General features: G+C 40.1%; 1 protein-coding gene across 4 annotated transcripts; it reads left to right on the top strand.

The window, feature by feature from the left end:
- Positions 1-576: 576 nt before the first annotated feature.
- Positions 577-18,138, top strand: ktn1 (kinectin 1). Of its 4 annotated transcripts, none has more exons than XM_088433104.1 (36): positions 577-816; positions 4,104-4,807; positions 5,183-5,332; positions 5,436-5,546; positions 5,621-5,751; positions 5,833-5,937; positions 6,589-6,729; positions 6,923-7,029; positions 7,174-7,318; positions 7,760-7,856; positions 7,971-8,155; positions 8,342-8,431; positions 8,530-8,567; positions 8,670-8,760; positions 8,833-8,901; positions 8,980-9,017; positions 9,137-9,227; positions 9,336-9,404; positions 9,570-9,607; positions 10,874-10,964; positions 11,303-11,415; positions 11,496-11,571; positions 11,649-11,689; positions 11,783-11,873; positions 12,440-12,526; positions 13,803-13,892; positions 13,969-14,055; positions 14,121-14,210; positions 14,281-14,373; positions 15,174-15,242; positions 15,316-15,399; positions 15,717-15,800; positions 16,434-16,517; positions 16,606-16,701; positions 17,225-17,329; positions 17,416-18,138. In XM_088433104.1, the coding sequence occupies exons 2-36, from the start codon at positions 4,105-4,107 to the stop codon at positions 17,443-17,445; spliced, it is 3,810 nt and encodes a 1,269-aa protein (XP_088289230.1). In that variant the 5' UTR covers positions 577-816; position 4,104; the 3' UTR covers positions 17,446-18,138. The 4 variants fall into 4 exon arrangements, with proteins under 4 accessions (XP_088289230.1, XP_088289229.1, XP_088289232.1 ...); XM_088433103.1 differs by having other exon boundaries at positions 5,183-5,341; XM_088433106.1 differs by lacking the exon at positions 12,440-12,526 and having other exon boundaries at positions 578-816; positions 5,183-5,341.
- Positions 18,139-19,069: the final 931 nt, after the last annotated feature.

The raw sequence follows: 19,069 nt of genomic DNA, 5'->3' as shown, positions 1-19,069 counted from the left end.
AGAATTGGGACATTCGGACTGGGATAAATCCAAGTTCATCAAATGAAGCATTAATTTCAGTAGACAGCAAGTGGCAAAATGGTTGTCCCTTGAAAAAGAAAAGTGGGTGGGTTTTATTGCTTAATTCATGTTCCCCAAATGTAATATTAATCAAAATTGTGTGTTTTTTAGAAGACTAGTGGGAACATATTTTTGTAAGGATCTTTATTAACTTAATTTCTCCTTTCTTGGCTCAAACGTGTGAATGTTGCCTCGCTGATGCAACTGTCAAACAACAGCAAGTTGCACAGTGTAAGAATACAATTTCAGACTAGTAAAACAGAGTTCACCCTTACAGGTTACTGATGTGCAATTTAGCTTTATCCTGTAATTTCAAGCAAAAGCTATGTACAAAGCTAACACTAATATTAAATCACACATAAAATAATCCACTGTTGGTATTTTATTTTTTTGGCAAAGAACTGCAAAAGGCTTTTTTTATCACTTTGACATGGACATCATAATGAAGCCGTGACGACATCATGTAGCCCCTCCTTTTTACTTTTGTTGTTCGCACGATTGAAGCTACGAGGTGCCCTGGCGGATCGGTTGTGTCAGTTGACAATGTTTATGTATGCCCTTCGGTGCAGCCGCTGTGTTTCGTGATGAAAAACAAGCGTACCCTTAATAGTTTGCCCTGCCCAGTGAACGGAAGACAGTGGTGTAGTGGGCGCATCAGAGCGAGCCAGCCTGCCCTGAGAAGTGAGGAGGAGGGTACTTGAGTCCACCAAGAACAACGCAGTTTCACTATACGGGCAACAGCCTGTCAGATCACAGGTAAGTTTGGGAGAATTATTTTGTATTGACGTATTTATTTCATTTCCCGTGGGCCGCGTTTTGCGACTTGGCTGCGACAAGATAGTTACTTAGGCCTGGGAACGGCCCTCAACACTGAAGCGGCAGAAGGGAGTAGCACACCGGGTCAGACATTTCAGGAGAGGAGGAGGAGGCTGGGTCAACAGCCGAGACGAGCCTGATGCCCACGCCTCCTGTTCGGCTAATAAGAATTTCTTCTCATTTGCTGTCAACGCCTTTTCGGTCACTTTGACAGCTAAAGACTGAGTCCATAATGTGTAAGGCTGTAAGCCATCTAGTCTTGAGGCTAGCACGTTAGCTTCCATCGCTTCGGCGAGCTGAGCTTTAACACTGCACTCCTCGCGTGTGAGCTTTAAAAAGTGGGCCAATGGACGTCGAACTACTTTGTTCGATCGAATCGCCGAGTCTTGGCTTGAGCGCTCCCTCTGGCCTTCGCGGATCACTTTGCAGCGGTACCTGTCTCGACCTGCTTGGCAGAAGTAAGCTTGCGGGATTGCATCACTTGGTGTCTATTAGCAGCCCTAGCCTGTAGTGGAAGAGCTGCGGACTCACTTATCACTTAAGGTCGAATCGCACGCATGGCCACCACTAGCCATTTCCTGAGAACGTCATATTTTTAGATACATGACGAGATGATGCAAGTGAGCGCGTGGAAAGAAATCTGAGTCGCATCTAATTTGGGGCACCAGGGACAAGGGTTGTTAGAAACGAAACATTATTGGACTCGACTAGTCCATCGATTACTGGGGGAATCTCTCTCTCACCCCCCCCCCCCCTCTCTCTCTCTCTCTCTCTCTCTCTCTCTCTCTCTCTCTCTCTCTCTCTCTCTCTCCCCCCCCCCCCCCCAAACAAACACACACACACACACTTGTGCAGGGATTGCACACTTCTGGTAGTGTGATAACTAAATTAACTTAGACATGCTGTCACCATGCAAATGAGTGAAATTTCAGCTCCCCCGTGTCTTTCAGTACTTTTCCTTTGTTGTGACATGGCTTTGATTTAAAGATTAAAGGATTGTCCCAAGTTCCCCACAAGGGTTAAGCATATTTTCATATTTATCTGACCACACTGCCACAGTGCAGTAGCAATGCAGTATAAACATTACAGCCAGCTTGTTAATTTAATATTTTTCAATGAAGTATATGGTCCTGAAGTGCAATACAAATAAAAAAAAACAAAATATTCCCAAAACATTTTAAGAAAAGACAAAACAAATTAACATTTCACTAAACAAATTAGCAAAAGGTGAAACACATTCAAATTTCAGGAAACACTTGACCAAAAGCCGGAACAAATTGCAATTAAGGCAAACTGGAAGGGGTATGGACCATATTGCCGATTGACAGGAAGAGTGCGGAAGTCATGGCAAAACAGAGCTAAAAAAAGTGTGAAAAAAATATCCACCCTGTCAGCAAGAAAACATCATTTTTGTCTGTTTGCAGTTAATTTATTAAAAATGTAAAATGAGGGATTAGAAACGAAGACGTCCTAGAGGTACCTTAGTGTCATCTTGACTCTTACCCATAATAGTTTACTCAATTGTTGGCACTTTCTGCAAAGCCCTTTTCCCATAGAACATTTTTTCGTTCATAATTAGTTTCAATGGCTATTATTTACTCTTGGAAGCCGTTCTTATCGGCCCAAAGGTAGGCTAGTCTGTTAATATTTGCATCCCATAACATATCATCATCAGTTGCACTTTGGCACGTAGCAGATTTCTTTTAATGGTCTGTTGAATGCTTGCCATTGCAACGGCTTTGAAATCAACTTTTTCTAAGTTCTAAGTAGTCACAAAGCTTCCAGTTGCATGAGACATACAGTCCCTAAAACAAAGCGATTTCAACCGGTGTTATATTCGGATGTTAAGTGCTGTAATTATGCATCATTTGCATATTGTTAGTTTGATTCCATTTTCGGGTGTTTAAATAGTGAACTTCAAAGGCTAATATTACTATTATTTCCTTGTCTTAAACTTACCTACTTTAAGACCGGTTGTTGATGCTGTTCAATCTTAAATTTGTGCAACCTGCGAAAGGCACGGAGCGAGTCTAATATTCTGATTGTTGCTTAACTGAGATCTCAATCTTAAATTTGTACAACCTGCGAAAGGCACAGAGTGAGTCTAATATTCTGATTGTTGCTTAACTGAGATCTCATTTAAATTAATATCATGGCCAAAAACAAAATGTGTTCCTTTAAGTGCATGCTTCAGAGGTCTCCCTGTATATATTGTTGAATTGGAGTCATTCTAAGGTATTTATTGTGTGTGTGGTCCATGTTCTTTTTCTTATATACACGGCACATTTTCCAAGTCAGGAGGCTTTTTCAGAAAAGTTGTGAGATTCCGGAGAGCCAACAGCATGATAGGGCTTTGTCTTCCAGGGTCGTTTTCTATGTCCGGGTCAAGGGTGATTTTGCATATGAAGACTCATTACCCCCTCGACACGTCAGATTGTGAACATCCTTTACCATTTGTTTGCCTGGATTTCCATTTCGTTTAAATATATTGTTTTCTCTATCAGTTGTCTAACTTTGGTCCCGGATTGTTTAAAGATGAACTATTTTTGACGGTGACCTTTATGTGGAACAGGTTTTCACAAAGCTTCTAGTTCTATTTCCTCATATGTATGTATTATTACTGCATTTCTGCTATAAATGGCTTCAAAACTAGTCGCACGTGCACTAAATAATTGCTAGGTTTTTGCCCACATAAACCATTTAGTGCCACACCCCAATCTGATGCCACCATATTTTTGTTTTGAAAGGGGAAAAACAGTTGTTTACATTGGGTGTTAATGATGTGTCTTATTACACCCGTTGTACAGTAGAAGTGGCATCTGTTTATCTAAAGTTAAACATGTTATAAAAGTTTTTCATGTACTAAAATACATTAATACTACAGATACACAAAGACTCATTCCTGTTTTGATACATCTGTCTCAAAACACATCTGATTCAAAGGATCAGTTTGTCATCATTTGAATCAGATGTGTTTAAGAGAGCAGCATCAAAAACATGCAGACTCTCAAGGACTGGAGTTTGAGACCTATGTGTTACATTGATCTGAATCCGTTTCTTAGAAGTGTGGGAGAGTGGTGGTGCTCAGGTCACGGTACATCATGCTTCATGAACAAGGACAAACGCATAAGCTTAAACAACTTTGAACCTTTGAAGTTTCACTTATCACATTTGATTTTTATGAATCTCATTCTAGTTTTCTTGCACCTTTCTCCCTTTTTCTGCAGAATGGCTGTAGATATTTACGACTCCCAATATCTGCTCATCCTGGTTCCATTACTGGTTGTTGCCCTCCTCTTCCTCTTCTTCATGCTCTTCACAAAGGAAACTTCTTATGATGAGGTGCTGGCCCGACAGAAACGTGACCTCAAGTTACCGCCATTCAAGCCAGATGTCCGTAAAAAGAATGAAAAGAAGAAGAGTAAGAAGAAGGAGAGTGCAAGCATAGCAGGTGGAGGAGGAGGTGGTGGAGGGGAATCTGAAGAGGATCAGGTGGAATTTGAGACAGCTAATGGTGGTCACAGCTCTACTCCGGAGTTGGTTGAGGAACCAGTGGTTGCAGCAGTTCCACAAGTGGTTGCAGCAGTTCCACCAGCATCTTCTACCTGTGTGCCAGTTTCAGCATCAATGGAGGTTTCTGATGGTTTGAGGGAGAGAAAGAAAAAGGAGAAAAAAGCCGCAAAGGCTGCTGCCGCCACAGTGGCAACAGCCGCTGCTGTAGGAACATCTCCACCACCCGGGGACACAGAAGTCAACAGCTCCAAACTGATGGGCAACAAAGTAGAGCCACCTTCAGTTTCCAACAAGCAGCCCAGACCACCTTCTCCACAACCTGAGATACAGGTTCAAGTTACCCAGACGCTTGCTGTGGCTCAGACCCCCCCGCAGGCTTCTAAGAAGAAGGAGAAGAAGAAGCAAAAGTTGGAGACAGGTTGGTTGCCATGAAAGACATTTCAAATAGAAGCAGAAAATATTTGAAAATATAAAATAATTGTGGTCATTGTATGGGAACAAGGATTGGTCAAAGGTGCATCAGCAACAGAAATGTTGTTAATTTATGATACGCCTGTGCCCCCAATTAATATATTGCAACACAGAAATCCAGAAAAGGCTTTAGATTAATCTGTATTTTATTTAACGGATAATCATGTTGTGATTTAATTCAAATGATATATGTATATATGTATGTATATATATGTGTATATATATATATATATATATATATATATATATATATATATATATATATATATATGTATATATGTGTGTGTGTGTGTATATCTTTAAGTCTGTTCTCTCTTTGCAGTGAATGATCAGAAACCAGAGCTCATGAAAGTAGAGCAGGCACCAATTAAGAAGGAAGCTCCACTTGTGGTCGAAACCAATGTTCTCTCCAACACCTCTACAAGTGTTCCTAGTGGAAAGAAGGGCAACAAAAAACAGAAGATTGAGCCTGGTATAGACGGTAGATTTCTCATGAGTAATTTTTTTTTCTTGTGAATACTCCAATTGAGTCAAAATGTCATAGTTATTTTTTTTTCTCCCTCCTTCCATTTCAGTTGAGGAGTCCCATATTCTGACTGACTCAGCAGCTTCCACCAACCACCAGGCCACCCACAATAATGTTGTACCTTTGAAAGGAAAGAAACAAAAGAAAGAGACAGACAAAGGTCAGAGCAGGCAAAACAGACTTCACAAACTCACAAAAAATATTGCTAATTTTTAATATCTAATGGATCTGCAGAGAACAAGGAGGTGAAGCTCAAGGATCTACTCTTTGGTCTGTCCTCGATCACCCTCTCAGAAGCTGAGACTTTCAATTTAATTACTGTTCTCCGGGAGAAAAGCCCAAGCGCAGTAGATGCCTGGCACAAAGTGAGAGAATTAATTACAAAATTTGGAAAAATGAGAGGCAAATCTGACAATGTTGCTTTTTGTGCCGTCTTCCATAACCAGTCTGCTGCTAAATCTGATCCGGCTGCTCAGGAACAAGTGCGTCTCCTTACCACCCTTCAAGAGGAGGCATCTATTGCAAAGGATAAAGTCAAACAACTCAGCCAGGTTCATTACCCCTTGTTCCAGTTTTTTTTAGATCATCTATCATAAAAAAAAAGATTGTGCAAGCAATAAAATAAATAAAAATTAAAGCAAACAAATTGCAGCACAATATAGTAGAACTAAATTTATGTTACCTTTTATACTCAAGTAAAAGTAACATTTGTTACATCAAAACCTTTCTGCAAGAGTACAATTTATCCCAAAAGTTACATGAGGAGATGTAAGGGGGTTAATGCAGCACATTACTACTAATCTGGTGATTAGCGATGAAATGAAAACATAACATTTTGCCCTGCATTTAAAATAAGAGTGCAGATGATAATTTCCCCTCCTGTAATAAGTGTCACTATTAAAAACAAATTACTATTAAACTATTAAGACACATTTTCTACAATGACATTGGGTTAAAAAAATAATACAAATAAAACCACACAGGCACCATGGGAAAAGAAACACTTAGTTCACAAACATATCAAGGCCACACTGTGCAAACAGCATTTGAAAATGTCAAAATCAAATGTCTGTCCTGACAACATCTTATTTTTTTAAGCCATGAATAATGCAATAAATGAAACAATGAACCAACTAATTTTGTGGATCTTAATTTGAAACCGGGACTTTTAAATTTCTCACCACCCTGCCACTCTGCTTTAGGAGTTACAGGTTTCAAAGCAGAAGTCGGGCCGGATGGAAGCCTTGCTGCGAGAGCAGTGTTCAGCAATGGAGAAAGAAATGGGAAACATGCGGACAAAAGCACAAGGAAGCTTCCAGGAGCTCCAGGCCATGAAGATCAAGGTGGCTGTGTGATGCATCCGTTGAACTAATACACTGATCTATTCCTTTAAGTTTATCATACTATCACTGCAGTATCATTCATCTTTTTTGAGTTTACAAAATGTAAAAAAAACCCTACTGTGTGTTTTGTAGATTGAGATTGTAGTGCAGATGTAAATTTTAAACATTGTAACCTTTGTTTCACTGTGTGCAGTTTCAGAAGGTCACGGAGCAGCTTGAGAGTCAGATCACACGACTACAGCAGGAGAATGGCATCCTGCGGGATGCAGTCAGCACAGCCACCAACCAGATGGAGAGCAAGTGAGTGCTGTATCAGAGTAATTCAACTCTTCAAGCATGACATCACAACATCCCTACTAATCGATTGTTTTACAACATCCCTCCATACTTGGACTGGTTTTGACCATGAAGATAATTTATGCATGTGCGCTTGTGTTGCGACAGGAATACCGCCGAGATGAACAAACTGCGTTCTGATTATGCAGCGCTACTGAAAGAGTTGGCAGACAATAACGCCAAGCTTCAGCAGGAAGAGCACCAGAGGACGTCGATGGACGTAAGCTACAAGCAGAATGTGTCTCAGTTGGAGGTATGCTGAACCTGATGTACCTTTTTTTTTTATTATTATTTATTATTTTTATCCCCCAACTCTGTCACACAAAAGAACAACGCTTCTCAGCATACCGCCCAGCTTTGCATATCTTTGATGGGTGTGGCTCTACTGCCAAGGGAATGGGAGGAGTGGAAGTGCAGGGGTGGGTTATGGGAACCAGAACACTTGGAGGGAGGCTTGTGTTGCCTTTGGACGCTGTGATGTTGGAGGCTTTTGTCCTTGTAATAACACCAACATCCTGTTTGACATTAGATTAGTCATTCCTTATTTATATTGACTGTAGTCAAAGGTTGTGCGCTACCTTCACCACTGCGCTACCTTCACTGTCTAAGAAAGTCCAGAATTATTTTCATCACTGGATAAAAACATAATGGAATGTTTTTTTTTGTTGTTTTTTTTTTTCTTTTTAACCTTCAGGCCCAACTACAAGATGCCAAGCGACGCTGGGAGGAATTGCAAAACTTCCTTCATAGTCTCAATGCTGAGCAAGAAAAACTTCAGGCGTCAAACCAAGGTGATTAGGCAACACAGTGGCATAGTATACACTCCCCCGAAAGTTTTTTTTTTTTTTTTTTTTTTTTTTCCACATTTAATAATGAAACCAATGTGATTTGTGTGGTGAGCGCAGAACTACACAATCAGCTGTTGTCAGCAGAGAATGAGATGAACATTAAGAATAAAGAGCTTCAGACCCTCCACAGCAGCTTGACTGAAGCTATAGTGTCCAAGGAGAGACTGGAGCAAAGAGTGATGGAGCTGCTGGAGGTGTCCCAGCACAGCATACCCGATGAATCCATGCAGGCTCGTGCTCAGGTGAGGCACTCAATATTTTCTTTAAAAATGAATGATTTTGAGTCTGCTCAAGCTGATTGAACCTATGAAATGACAGTTGTGCTAAAGGGAAAGATGATTTATTGTCTAGTATTGTGTTCCCCCATATTTATTATACGGGGCCATGCACATCCACTTATTGGCATTTCATAGCAGTGTCTTCAACAGGAGCTCATGAATGAAAACAAATGTCTTCAGGCCCAAAAGGAATCACTGCAAGCACAAAATGAAAACCTGCATGCCCAGATTTCAACACAGGTATAGGTCCTCTGGTACTTTTGTTCGTCAGTATGTACCCGCTCATACAGCTGAGAGTGTAATTAGGCTAATGACATTATTGTCTTTTCCTTATTTAGGCCAGCCATATCTCCCACATTGAGGAACTACAGAAGCTGTGAGACCATTTTGATCATATTTACTTAGATGTAGTGGTTTGATTCAGTGCTTTTCTTCAATGCAGGATCATATTTTCACATACTTAATCCATGTCATCCAGACTGGCTGACAAGGAGTTGCAGAGAAAGAGCTTGGAGGATTCTTTGAATGCTGAACGGAGCAGCGGCGCCAGCAGAGAAACAAACTTGCAGGTATAGCAGCAAATAGACAAACTTTTCTCTTTCATTTGTCATTGGTCAATCAATTTCATACTTTTTCCGCAGGCTTTGCACAATGACAACATCTCGATGAAGGCAGACATTCAAAATCTGCGGGCACAGATTGTTGATCAGGTACGTAGCTAAATTATCTTTGTGACTGTTCCTGTGTTTTGACACTTTTTTTGGGGGGCTGTTATTCCTTCTATACAGACAGCTTCGCTGCTGGCTTTTGAGCAGAGACAGAGAAGGTGTGTACAAATCAAAATCTACCCATAGAAAACAAAAGTCTGAAGTTATTAGTGGTTTGTAGCCTAATGATAATTTCATAGATATGCTTTTAAATAAAACACTTCTTTTTTTTATTCAGTTTCCTGGAAAAAGAGGAGAATATAAAAACTGTAGAGAGCCTACTGGAAAAAGGGCTGATCGAAGTGGCCAACAAGGAGGAGCAACTAAAGGTGCCACTTTCGTTGCTCCTAAAAAAAATGACATTCAGTAGACATCAACATGAGTGAGTTGTTGTGTTTCATGGAATGCTTGGTCATTATTTATTATTCCTAATTCAGGCTGTAAGACAGGACAATGAGGTGCTAAAGCAAAGATTGGTGGACATTCAAGGAAAGGTCGCTGATCAGGTAAGAAGATTGGACATACTGAACGAGGGGGATTACCCCAATAAAATTACAAGACATACTTTTTAATATTACAGAAAAAACAGGAATATTGTCATTAGTTTGCCTTGTTACTCCCATTTTCCTCCCCTTTTTCTGATCAGGTAATGTTTATCTCCTTATTTGCAGGTATCATCAGAGTCAGTTTTGCAAGAACTGCATAACAAGTAAGATGTAATTTGTGTAATGTGGTTTTTCAAGTGAGAACTGTTTAACTCTTTGAAATAGAAACACGTTATAATAGAAGCACTTTTTTTTTTTTTGGGGGGGGGGGTCTAATGCTGGCATTTTTCTATAACATGCCCCAAAAAAATGCAGCTTTTACTCCAGTGAAATTTATAGCAGGAAAAACATGGTAATTGTTGTGTATTACACATGTGGTACTGTTAGCTTCTTTAGGCCATGATCTCTACTACTACTGGTGTGTTTCTTAGCTATTCTGTTGTTGTTCTTGTTCTTTTGTACAATGAAGTTCCCCCCCACCCCAAAAAAAAAATGCCCCCAAAAATGCAGCTTATACTCCAGTGAAATTTATAACAAGAAAAATATGGTAATTGTTGTGTATTATTACTATGTGGTACTGTTAGCTTCTTTAGGCCATGAGCTCTACTACTACTGGAGTGTTTCGCAGCTAAGTGTAAAGCCGTTGGGATGAAGATTAGCACATTCAAATCTGAGACCATGGTCCTCAGTCAGAATAGCGTAAAGTGCCCTTCCTCGGGTCTGGCATGAGGTTGTGTCCCAAGTGAAGGAGTTGTTCATGAGTGAGTGCAGAACGGCACATCAGATCAACAGTGCATCAGTGCAGCATCCACTATGTTGTGGACTCTGTACTGGTCTGTTGGGGTAAAGAAGAAGCTGAGCCCATAGGAAGCCCTTGTTTTATTGGTTGACCTACGTTGGGCTGTGACCAAAAGAACGAGGTCCTGGATACCACCAGCTGAAATGGGTTTCTTTCATTGGGTGTCCGTGCTCTCTCTTAGCGAGAGTAAGAAGCTCGGCCATCTAGAAAGGTCTTATAGTCGAGTCGCTTATCCTCCCCAGAAACAGGAGCCAGTTGATGAGATTCGGGGATCTGGTTAAGATGCCCTCCTAGTTCCGGGCATGTGCCACTGGTAGGAGGCTCTGGACACGCTGGAGAGACTACTATGTCTCTCGGCTGGCCTGGGAACGCTTGAGGATCTCCCGAGGATGGATGAAGTGACTGGGGAGAGGAAAGTCTGGGCTTCCTTGTTTGAAGGTGCTCTCCTCAGATGAGTGGTGGTCAATGGATAATGGATAGATCAATGAATGGATATTGAATCTATTCGAAATTATGTGATAGACCGTTTTTTTTTTTTTTTTTTTAGTAGTTAATAAGCAACAGGTCTGCTGATCCATGATGGTGCGCCAAAAAAACACATGTCATTTGTAGGTTTAATTATGTTTTATAGGATCCAAGAGAGGGATTTGAAGCTGAAATCAACAGAGGGCAGTCTGCAGACAGCACAAGACAGATACTCAGCCAAAGCACAGATGGTTGAGGTGTGAATTTTTATTTGATCCGTTACTATATTTTCAAGGGCCTGGTGAAAAAAAATTGTTGGTTGAAATAAATGAAAAAAAAATAATTTTCCATGTTAACTGCACAAGTGCTAGTTTCAGAAAGTGGCTCAGTCGCCTTCCGTTGTGAAATACTCCGTTTGGGGATCCTCTTAATCTTAAACAAATAAAAACGACAAAAAATAGTAAAAGTAAATTAAAAAAAAGTAAGAATTTATATTGGTGGAATAAATAGTAGGATAATTGAGTATAAAATGATTAGTAAGTGACAGCCCTTTTTTCGAATAGGGTTCTTTTCTGAAGCCATTTTCATCTCACAGGCTCTGGAGCAACAGGTTGCTGCTCTGCAGGTAAAGATGGAGCAACTGAGACAGAAGGATCCATCAGAAGAGCTCAACAGATTATCTAACCAGCTCCAAGTACTCCAGGCTCAGTAAGAAAACTTTTCCACATACAATGTCATCCACATTCTTGCTAATCGTTCCACTACAGAAATGATCTTCTCATCCACAGCCTTGCTGTGAAAGAGCAGGAGATCCAGAACCTACAGGCTGAGCTCAGGCAGAAGATGGAAATTGTACATCAACAGGTGAGTGAGTCTAACAGATTTCTGTGATGAATTAGAAAAACACAAGCTTAGTCTTTGAACTCAGTTCTTCCTTTCAGCGGACTGTTAGTGCTGCACCAAGCCCAGAGCTCCTAACAGCGTGAGTTGGGTTTCATGCTGCCATCAGTTTTTAAACTTAATGCAATGCATTAGTGTGTAATGCTAAAACATGGCTGTTCGTTATGCCTTACAGGTTGTCCGAGAAGGAGAAGCAAGTTAGAGAGCTGCAGAGTGAGTTGTGTGAGGTGAAGGGATCTCTGGAGCTTCACAGAAAGAAGAACAATGTAGGTTTACTTGCATAGAGAAGTACAAAAAGAGATTTTTGAGATGTGGTTTCTTGCACACACCCCTACTGTGGAGTGGCACACTGTACATTGCCATCACCCCCTGCTGTCCACTATCCCCCTGTGTTGTTTTGCTTGCTTCTTTTTTGTAAACTGCAATCCGTTTTTGGTTGTCTTTACACCAGTGCAATGGCATTCATCAGTGTAGATTGCTTAACAGTATAAGATTGCATAACAGCACTTCTGGCCTACTCTTATGTGCGTTATTGACTAGGACTACCAATGAGGGCTGATTCAGAGTTCTGATTTTTTTTTTTTTTTTTTCCCCTGAAGTATGATATCCTCCCTAAACCAGCTGAATTCAGTGTACTGGGCATCATAAGTTTTAATTTCACCCACTAGTGTGATGGCCCCAGCTCCAGATAGGAGCACAGCTGAAATTGTTATATTCCCGGCTAAATTCAGAAAAGCATCCATTATGCCCCTGTATCCATTTGAAGCTCACTGAATGGATTTTCCCTGAGGCCAAACTGAACGTAGTATCTCTTTGGAACTGACCAAAACAGGAGCTCCGGGAGAAAAACTGGAGTGCAATGGAAGCTCTGTCAGCCACCGAGTCCATGCTTCAAGGATTACTCGGCAAAGCTGTCAAGGTTCGACATCGATCTCAGTCTACTTCACTCTGTAGCTCCAATCTGATGCATCCCCCAAATTGCTTTTTTATCTGCCATGATCAATCGCGTGAGACGTTTCCCACCAACCATAACAAAACTGCATTCTCATTTAGCTTGCCTTATTCCCCTCATGTTATGCTTGGCCTCCAGTTGCCTATTGGCTCTATGACGAGTTGTGAAGCTGTGCTATTCATCTTAAATTAATTACTTTTAGATTGTCAGATTTTGCCTGTGAACTTCAACAAAACATCAAATCTAATAATTTTGTGCAAAGCTCATGATTGTGCAGACATAATTGTGTTGCCTGCTCGTGTATTTGTCCTTTCTCATAACTAGCATGTTCTTACATCTGTCCTGTCAACATTTCCACTGTGATTACCATTATGCCAATTCTATACCAATAACAAACCCTAACTGACAGGTGATGTAAATTTTCATCTTAAAGACAGAATTGTATTTTCTCTTGGATCTCTTTAGATTTGTCCTGTTCAGAAAGTACGGTTGTAGCTCTCTTACAGAAGACAGTGTGGGCTAGTAGATAGCTATTCTATTTTGAGATTGAGTAATGTGTGCATATTTTTGCAACCACCCCCTCGCAACAAGGAAGGGCAAGTGCTGAACCACCAACTCTGCAGCTGTTCCTTCACTACCTTAATAAATGCATATGTGCAGTACACACCCAGCATCTAGGCTGAATTAAGGTCTTGTGTGATGTCACATTGACATCAAATTCAATTTTATGCCACTTTTGCATCTGACATAAATATGTATGTTTTCTGGGAACTGCAGAGGAGTTGCTTCAAACTGAAGAGAGGGGCTGCTCTTCACTATTTAACTTTGGATGCTGAATGCTCTTAGTTGAAAGTTCCAACAGCAACAAACAAGTGAATACACTCAACAGATATGCCAACTTCTTGGATGCATTTCTTTTTACTTTCGTAGTGACTCTGATAAACATGGGGTATCAAATATTTACTGAGGAAATGCCATGGATTTTATTTCTTTCCATGATGTTGCTTTCCGTAAGAAAAATAAATCCAAGCTTCGAATTCAAACGTATTTTGACGGATGAAACAATAGAGTTCAAAGTTTATCCATTTCCAAATGAGCTAATACTTGCAAAGTATTTCATTTGTATTCTTCCAATGGTGTAAATACAACAAATGGATGTGTACGATTGTGAGATAAAAGATTCGCTTTGCGCAAAACAATTATTTTTCTGTCCTTTTCTATCTCTCCTTTAATGACTTTGTAGGACAACCAGGCGGCCCTCGCGTTGGCTGAAGCTGAGTGTCGCAACTTTCTGCACAGACTTTTGCCCCATGTGCCTCTGCCCAACGAACAAGTATGGACCTTAATTACATCAATCTTATCAACACCACCGCCTCCTATTGTGACAAACTGTTCCTTCATTGATTTAGAATCATCAGGAATGGCTCCGCAGTTTTGAGAAAAATGCTCAAGAGAGTTCAACTGCCCAATCCACCAGTGAATTAGGGGGTTCAGAGGTAAATGTTCAACAGAACGGTCATATTGAGCTATTACAGAATGAGTCACAATGTCCCTCTGACAGGAACTTTCTGAGAAGCTAAAAGAAGCTGAGGAAGCGCAAAGGATTCTACAAGTCGACTGTGAGACGTACAAAAAAGTTTTGGCAGATACGGTAAATTAATACTTTAGTGTTTTACTCTTGTCACTGCTAGATTACTCAACCATTACTTCTGCTATCACAGGAGGGTATCCTGCAACAACTCCAGAGCAGTGTGGAGCAGGAAGAATCGAGATGGAAGGGGAAGGTGGAGCAATCGCAGGTTGAACTGAATGAGGTATGCGTTGACTTTCAAATATTGCAGACACACAAACAAAATTGGCTGCGTACCTCTGTGAGTGAAAGAAAGATACAATTGTTAAAACAGAATTTTGAAATTATTGAAAATTAATCAGTGAAAATCAGACATAACCCAGGTTGTTCAATAAAAATGAAATCAGCATGGATAAAATGATGGTACTACTAAAAAAAAAAGATACATTATTTAACCATAGAGACATTTTGCACTAACGTGTCCTCTTTTGGAATCACTGATGTCTTCCAACTTCTAAAATCTGTCAGTCTGCCTATTTAAAAAAGTGAAACATAGTCAAAATTCTGTTGGGTGACATGGTGGACTGCACTGAACTTGGACCGTAGAAAGCAAAGGAGTCCTCTCAGGAGTTAAAAATAAACTGTTGAAGCTGTAATACCATCTCAAAATCTTGCTAATCCTTACGCTACAACAGTTGCACATTATTCAGAAATTAAAAGGTTCATGGACTGAAGGCAATCACCTTGGATATGACTGCAAAGTGGATTAAAATTTGGAGAAAACATGGACGCATAGTATTAATGGCGAACCAAAGAGCTGAGAGCTACAGCCAAAGAAATTAAAAATTAACAGTGGGGTCAAGATACATCAGTGTCAAAGTGCACAATTTGTTGTCGTTGTTAACCAAAGTAGACTTTGTGGGAGTAAGTTTTAGTTTGTGTTGTAACATCAGTTTCAAATTCAGTTTCAAATTATTTCACAACAAAGTGGTACCAAAAATTTAATTTGACATGTGTTAATATTATTTTTCTCTTTTACCTTAGATGAGCCAAAAAGTACTAACTCTGGAGCAGGAGATTGAGAGACTAAGTGATGGAGCGGAGTTTGAAAATGTCAGTATTTTTGAAGCGCTGTCAAAACTTTGTTCTTGATGGCGTAGTTCTTAAAATATTTTTTCATCGCCAGTTGAGAAGAGAAAAGCAGCAGTTGGAGTCCGAGTTGGAGCGGGCAGAACGCGAGAGTGCCACATATGTGACAGAGGTTCGAGAGGTAAGCAAAAAAGCAGCAGTTAGGGTCACAGCTGACATTTGATTAGTAAAGGATGAGCAGTGGTTTGGTGTCATGTTGATGGGATACGTGGTTAATTTGTCCCTGGCTGATATTTGAAACCTCTTAACTTCTCATGTCTTAAGTATTTTTGCACTGCCCTACCAGACTAAGTTTAGAGACCCGTTTGACAGTTTCACATTGAATACGATCCAGTATGTCCTCAGTGCACCACAATCTGTTGTAGGTGCCTTTCGAGGTTGCACTGTCTGGACTCTTTTTAGGTCCCAATAAACACATCCTCTTAAACTTAATTTCAGCTCAAAGATCTGCTGACTGAATTGCAGACCAGACTTGATGGCTCATATACAGAAGCCATCAGGCAGAATGAGGAACTGAATTTGGTAAGAGTTACTTGCCCAGCTAGCTGGAGATCCTTCTGAAAACCTTTCCCTGTCGCATTGAGGATGGGTTCCTTAGGTGGTCATTCATAACCTCACTATCTTAATGAACCTGCATGATTCTATTCGATTCGGTCAGCATTTGGTCCTGCTTTCTATGGAAGAGACCTAAAAGTCACTTTGTATCAAAAGGGGGGGGGGCTATGAATGGTGACTCATAATTACCCTATACAAAACTAACTTCCCTTGTAAAGCAGTCAAGGTGTCTGGTCTTATACTGGTCTGGGTTCTTCTGCTTCATTCTGTTTTTACTTTAGCCTTTTAGGCTGCACCTTCCTCTCGCCTATTGCCGTCATTAGGGGTTGCTTTCATTCAAACCATGATACTGTTTACTATACAAAGAACTAGCACATGAGTCATGTAATTTTAACCACATTTAGTTCTGGTAGTGGTCATAACAGGCTTACAAGTGAATGCGGCAATCTTAATTCATAACCTCGTTTTCTAATGTAAGCATTGTAACATGGTTATTTGATTGTACTACAAGTCATTGTCAGTGCAGCTACAACAACATGTTAATGATTTTTATGACATGGGAACCATTACGTTGGTAACAAAATGAGTGTTTTTGTATAGCTAAAAACTCAGCTCACAAAGACCCTATCCAAACTGGAGGCTGAAGAGAATGAGAGGCAGCAGGTTGCAGGTGATCTCTATAAGGTAAGTATTTAGAAAGTCTGACTTGCATTATGGATGATATTAAACTGCTGGCGTTTTCGTTGACATTAGGATCTTTTTTGTAATGCAGGCACAGCAAGCTTTGGACCTGATCCAAGGGGAGCTTGCCAAGGTGACAGACAATTCTGATAGCCTGATAGAGAACAGCAGTTTGTCCTCACAGAGAGTAAGTTGTTGATTTCTGTAGATACTTGGAAACAAAGTGTTAGTCATTTTTTTACTCATTATGTTGAATTTCTTAACAGGTAATTTAACGGATGATATTTGGTATAAAAATAAGTTTGACTACGAAAGTATAATGTGAAGGTGAACAATGGGCATCACCTGTTTCACTTTAACACGTCATCCAAGTCTAAAAAGAAGTTAACTGTAATAAAACATGAACAAAATGTTAGACATTGTCACAGTTGTCTCAAGAAGTGCATGAGCGACCCCTTAAAAATGGGTCTGTTATAAAAAAAAAAAGCCAAAGAAAAAAAACAATTTATGCATTAATCCTGTGAGGATTACATGATAATACTGGTGTCTTGCTTGTTATCATGCAAAATGGTTTTGAGCAACATTGGAAGCCTATCTTGTATTTCCTGAAAATTCCCAGTTGTTCAACAAATTTGGCAATCGATTTTAGAAACTTACTATCTAGTGATTGCGGTCTGAAGTCTTAACCACCACTTATGTGTGTCCATCAGGAAGAGCTTGACAGAAATGAAAAGGTGACTGCAGGACTTAACCAAACAGTCTGGGAGTTGCAGCATCTGCTACGAGGTGTCAGTCGACAACTCACCAAGGATGCAGTAAGACCCATTTCATTGTCTTAATGAATTTGTATATGACATGGTTAGTGTGCTGACTTTAAATGTACGTTTGGACTTTTTCGCAGGATGTTGACAGAGATGTGCTGAAGGTATAGCATGCAGAGGAAAGATGGAAATGCAGCTATTGGGAGCACTCTACAAAGACGTCACTACCATGTCACATCAACTGTCAAAACAAGGGAACAGGCTGAGTTTTACTGTTGATACCAAACACTCCACTTTCACCACAACTCCACTCCCACCACATTCCTCTACAGCTGCAGCACAACTTAATTTTTTATCATAATCTTCTTCCATCAAGCACTATCAACTCAATCTATTGTTTAAATCTAGTCTGTTCGAATACTGCATTAGTTACATGTCAACAGGGCACTGGTAAAATGAACACCAACAACTAAGCAAGTTTTTTGTCAAGTCTGTTTTTTCTTAAATTAAAAATTATGTATTGTTTTAATGTACTGAGTTATGTCACATTGATCTGTTTTCTTCCCCACTGGCTGTGTATCCGACGCCTAGGAATACATAAATGCACCTCAGTTTGAGTGTACTCATTTGGTGGAAGATAGAGAAGTGTATCTGTCACTGCATGAGTGTTAGTGTGATGCAGGAGACAAACATGGGAATTAAAGACAAGGTCAACAGTGTACAGATTTTAATTCTTCTGGAAGGGCTTGAGCAAGAGTGTCCCATGTCAGTAACCAATACTTGCTATATTGTTGGCTAAGTTCATTAACACTGAAGACTTTTTTTGTAACAGCTGATGTTAATAAAAGGGATGCTTGATTATGCGCAGTGTTTAGGTGCTTTTCTCGCGCTGCACATCGTCAAAGCCTGCCACAAGGGGTCACCACGTTTCCATGAAATCATTTTAAAAGTTTAATAACTTGGTAGTAGCTATTATACTGTGACATATAACTGTAAAATAAAGAGTTTTTGTAAGTCAAATTTGAGCCAAGTTTAAAAATTTGTTTCATTTTCCGTGTTGGAAAGACTACATGAGAATGCCTATGCTGATAGATAATTTTACCAGCTGACTTCAAGGGAAAACGCAGGGAACACACATCACTTGTCCCTAGCTATTTGCAAGCACAGTATACAAACAAACAACAACCATTTTTATTCACACCTGTGGACAGTTTGACTTACTAAATGTATTTTTGGGGGGTACGTGGGAAGAAGCAGAAGCATCTTGAGAAAACCTTAAACCCACCCTCGGCTTGACCTGACTTGGATGTCTAGACCAAGAGGCTGACTTACTAATTGTTGATCCACCATGCTGCCCGAATGTCAGAAAACCTTGAAAGTTTAGTACATTAATACAGTAGCTACATGAAGTGTGTTCAGTTGTGTAGGGCAGAAAATCCTAACGAGGTACAATTAGTGAGTCACTGTACAGCATAAGTTAGTCACTGTACATCATAGTGTAAATTGTGTGTGTACAAGAAGACATCAGGACATAGTGCAGTAATGGGTATTCCACATTTGAAGCGTATAGGGCTTTTTCTTTGGAATGTTTTCATTTCTCTTTTGCACTCCACTACCTAAAGAATCGAGACCTTTAAAAAATAAAATCCAACAACAGTACTGTTGTGTTGATTAGCCCGGGTGGGCAGCCAGGGGCACATGCAACATGGGATCAGCACATTCCTTACATTCCACCACAGTCATGCTGCAGTCAGCTGATTGCAGATCTGTCTTTTGCCTTTCTGGAAAGCTCTC

This window comes from Hippichthys cyanospilos, chromosome 14, assembly GCF_059441005.1.
Source record: "Hippichthys cyanospilos isolate Australia breed blue-spotted pipefish chromosome 14, RoL_Hcya_1.0, whole genome shotgun sequence".
NCBI classification, from domain to species: Eukaryota; Metazoa; Chordata; class Actinopteri; order Syngnathiformes; family Syngnathidae; genus Hippichthys; species Hippichthys cyanospilos.
This window is presented reverse-complemented; position numbering and strand designations above follow the sequence as displayed.

What these genes read in the sequence shown, in the direction of transcription:
- ktn1 (XM_088433103.1), top strand. Translation starts at nt 4,105, where the DNA reads ATGGCTGTAGATATTTACGACTCCCAATATCTGCTCATCCTGGTTCCA. An exon ending in AAGGAAAGGTCGCTGATCAG is followed by an intron (nt 9,405 to 9,569) that starts GTAAGAAGATTG and finishes CCTTATTTGCAG; the next exon opens with GTATCATCAGAGTCAGTTTT. An exon ending in GACAACTCACCAAGGATGCA is followed by an intron (nt 17,330 to 17,415) that starts GTAAGACCCATT and finishes ACTTTTTCGCAG; the next exon opens with GATGTTGACAGAGATGTGCT.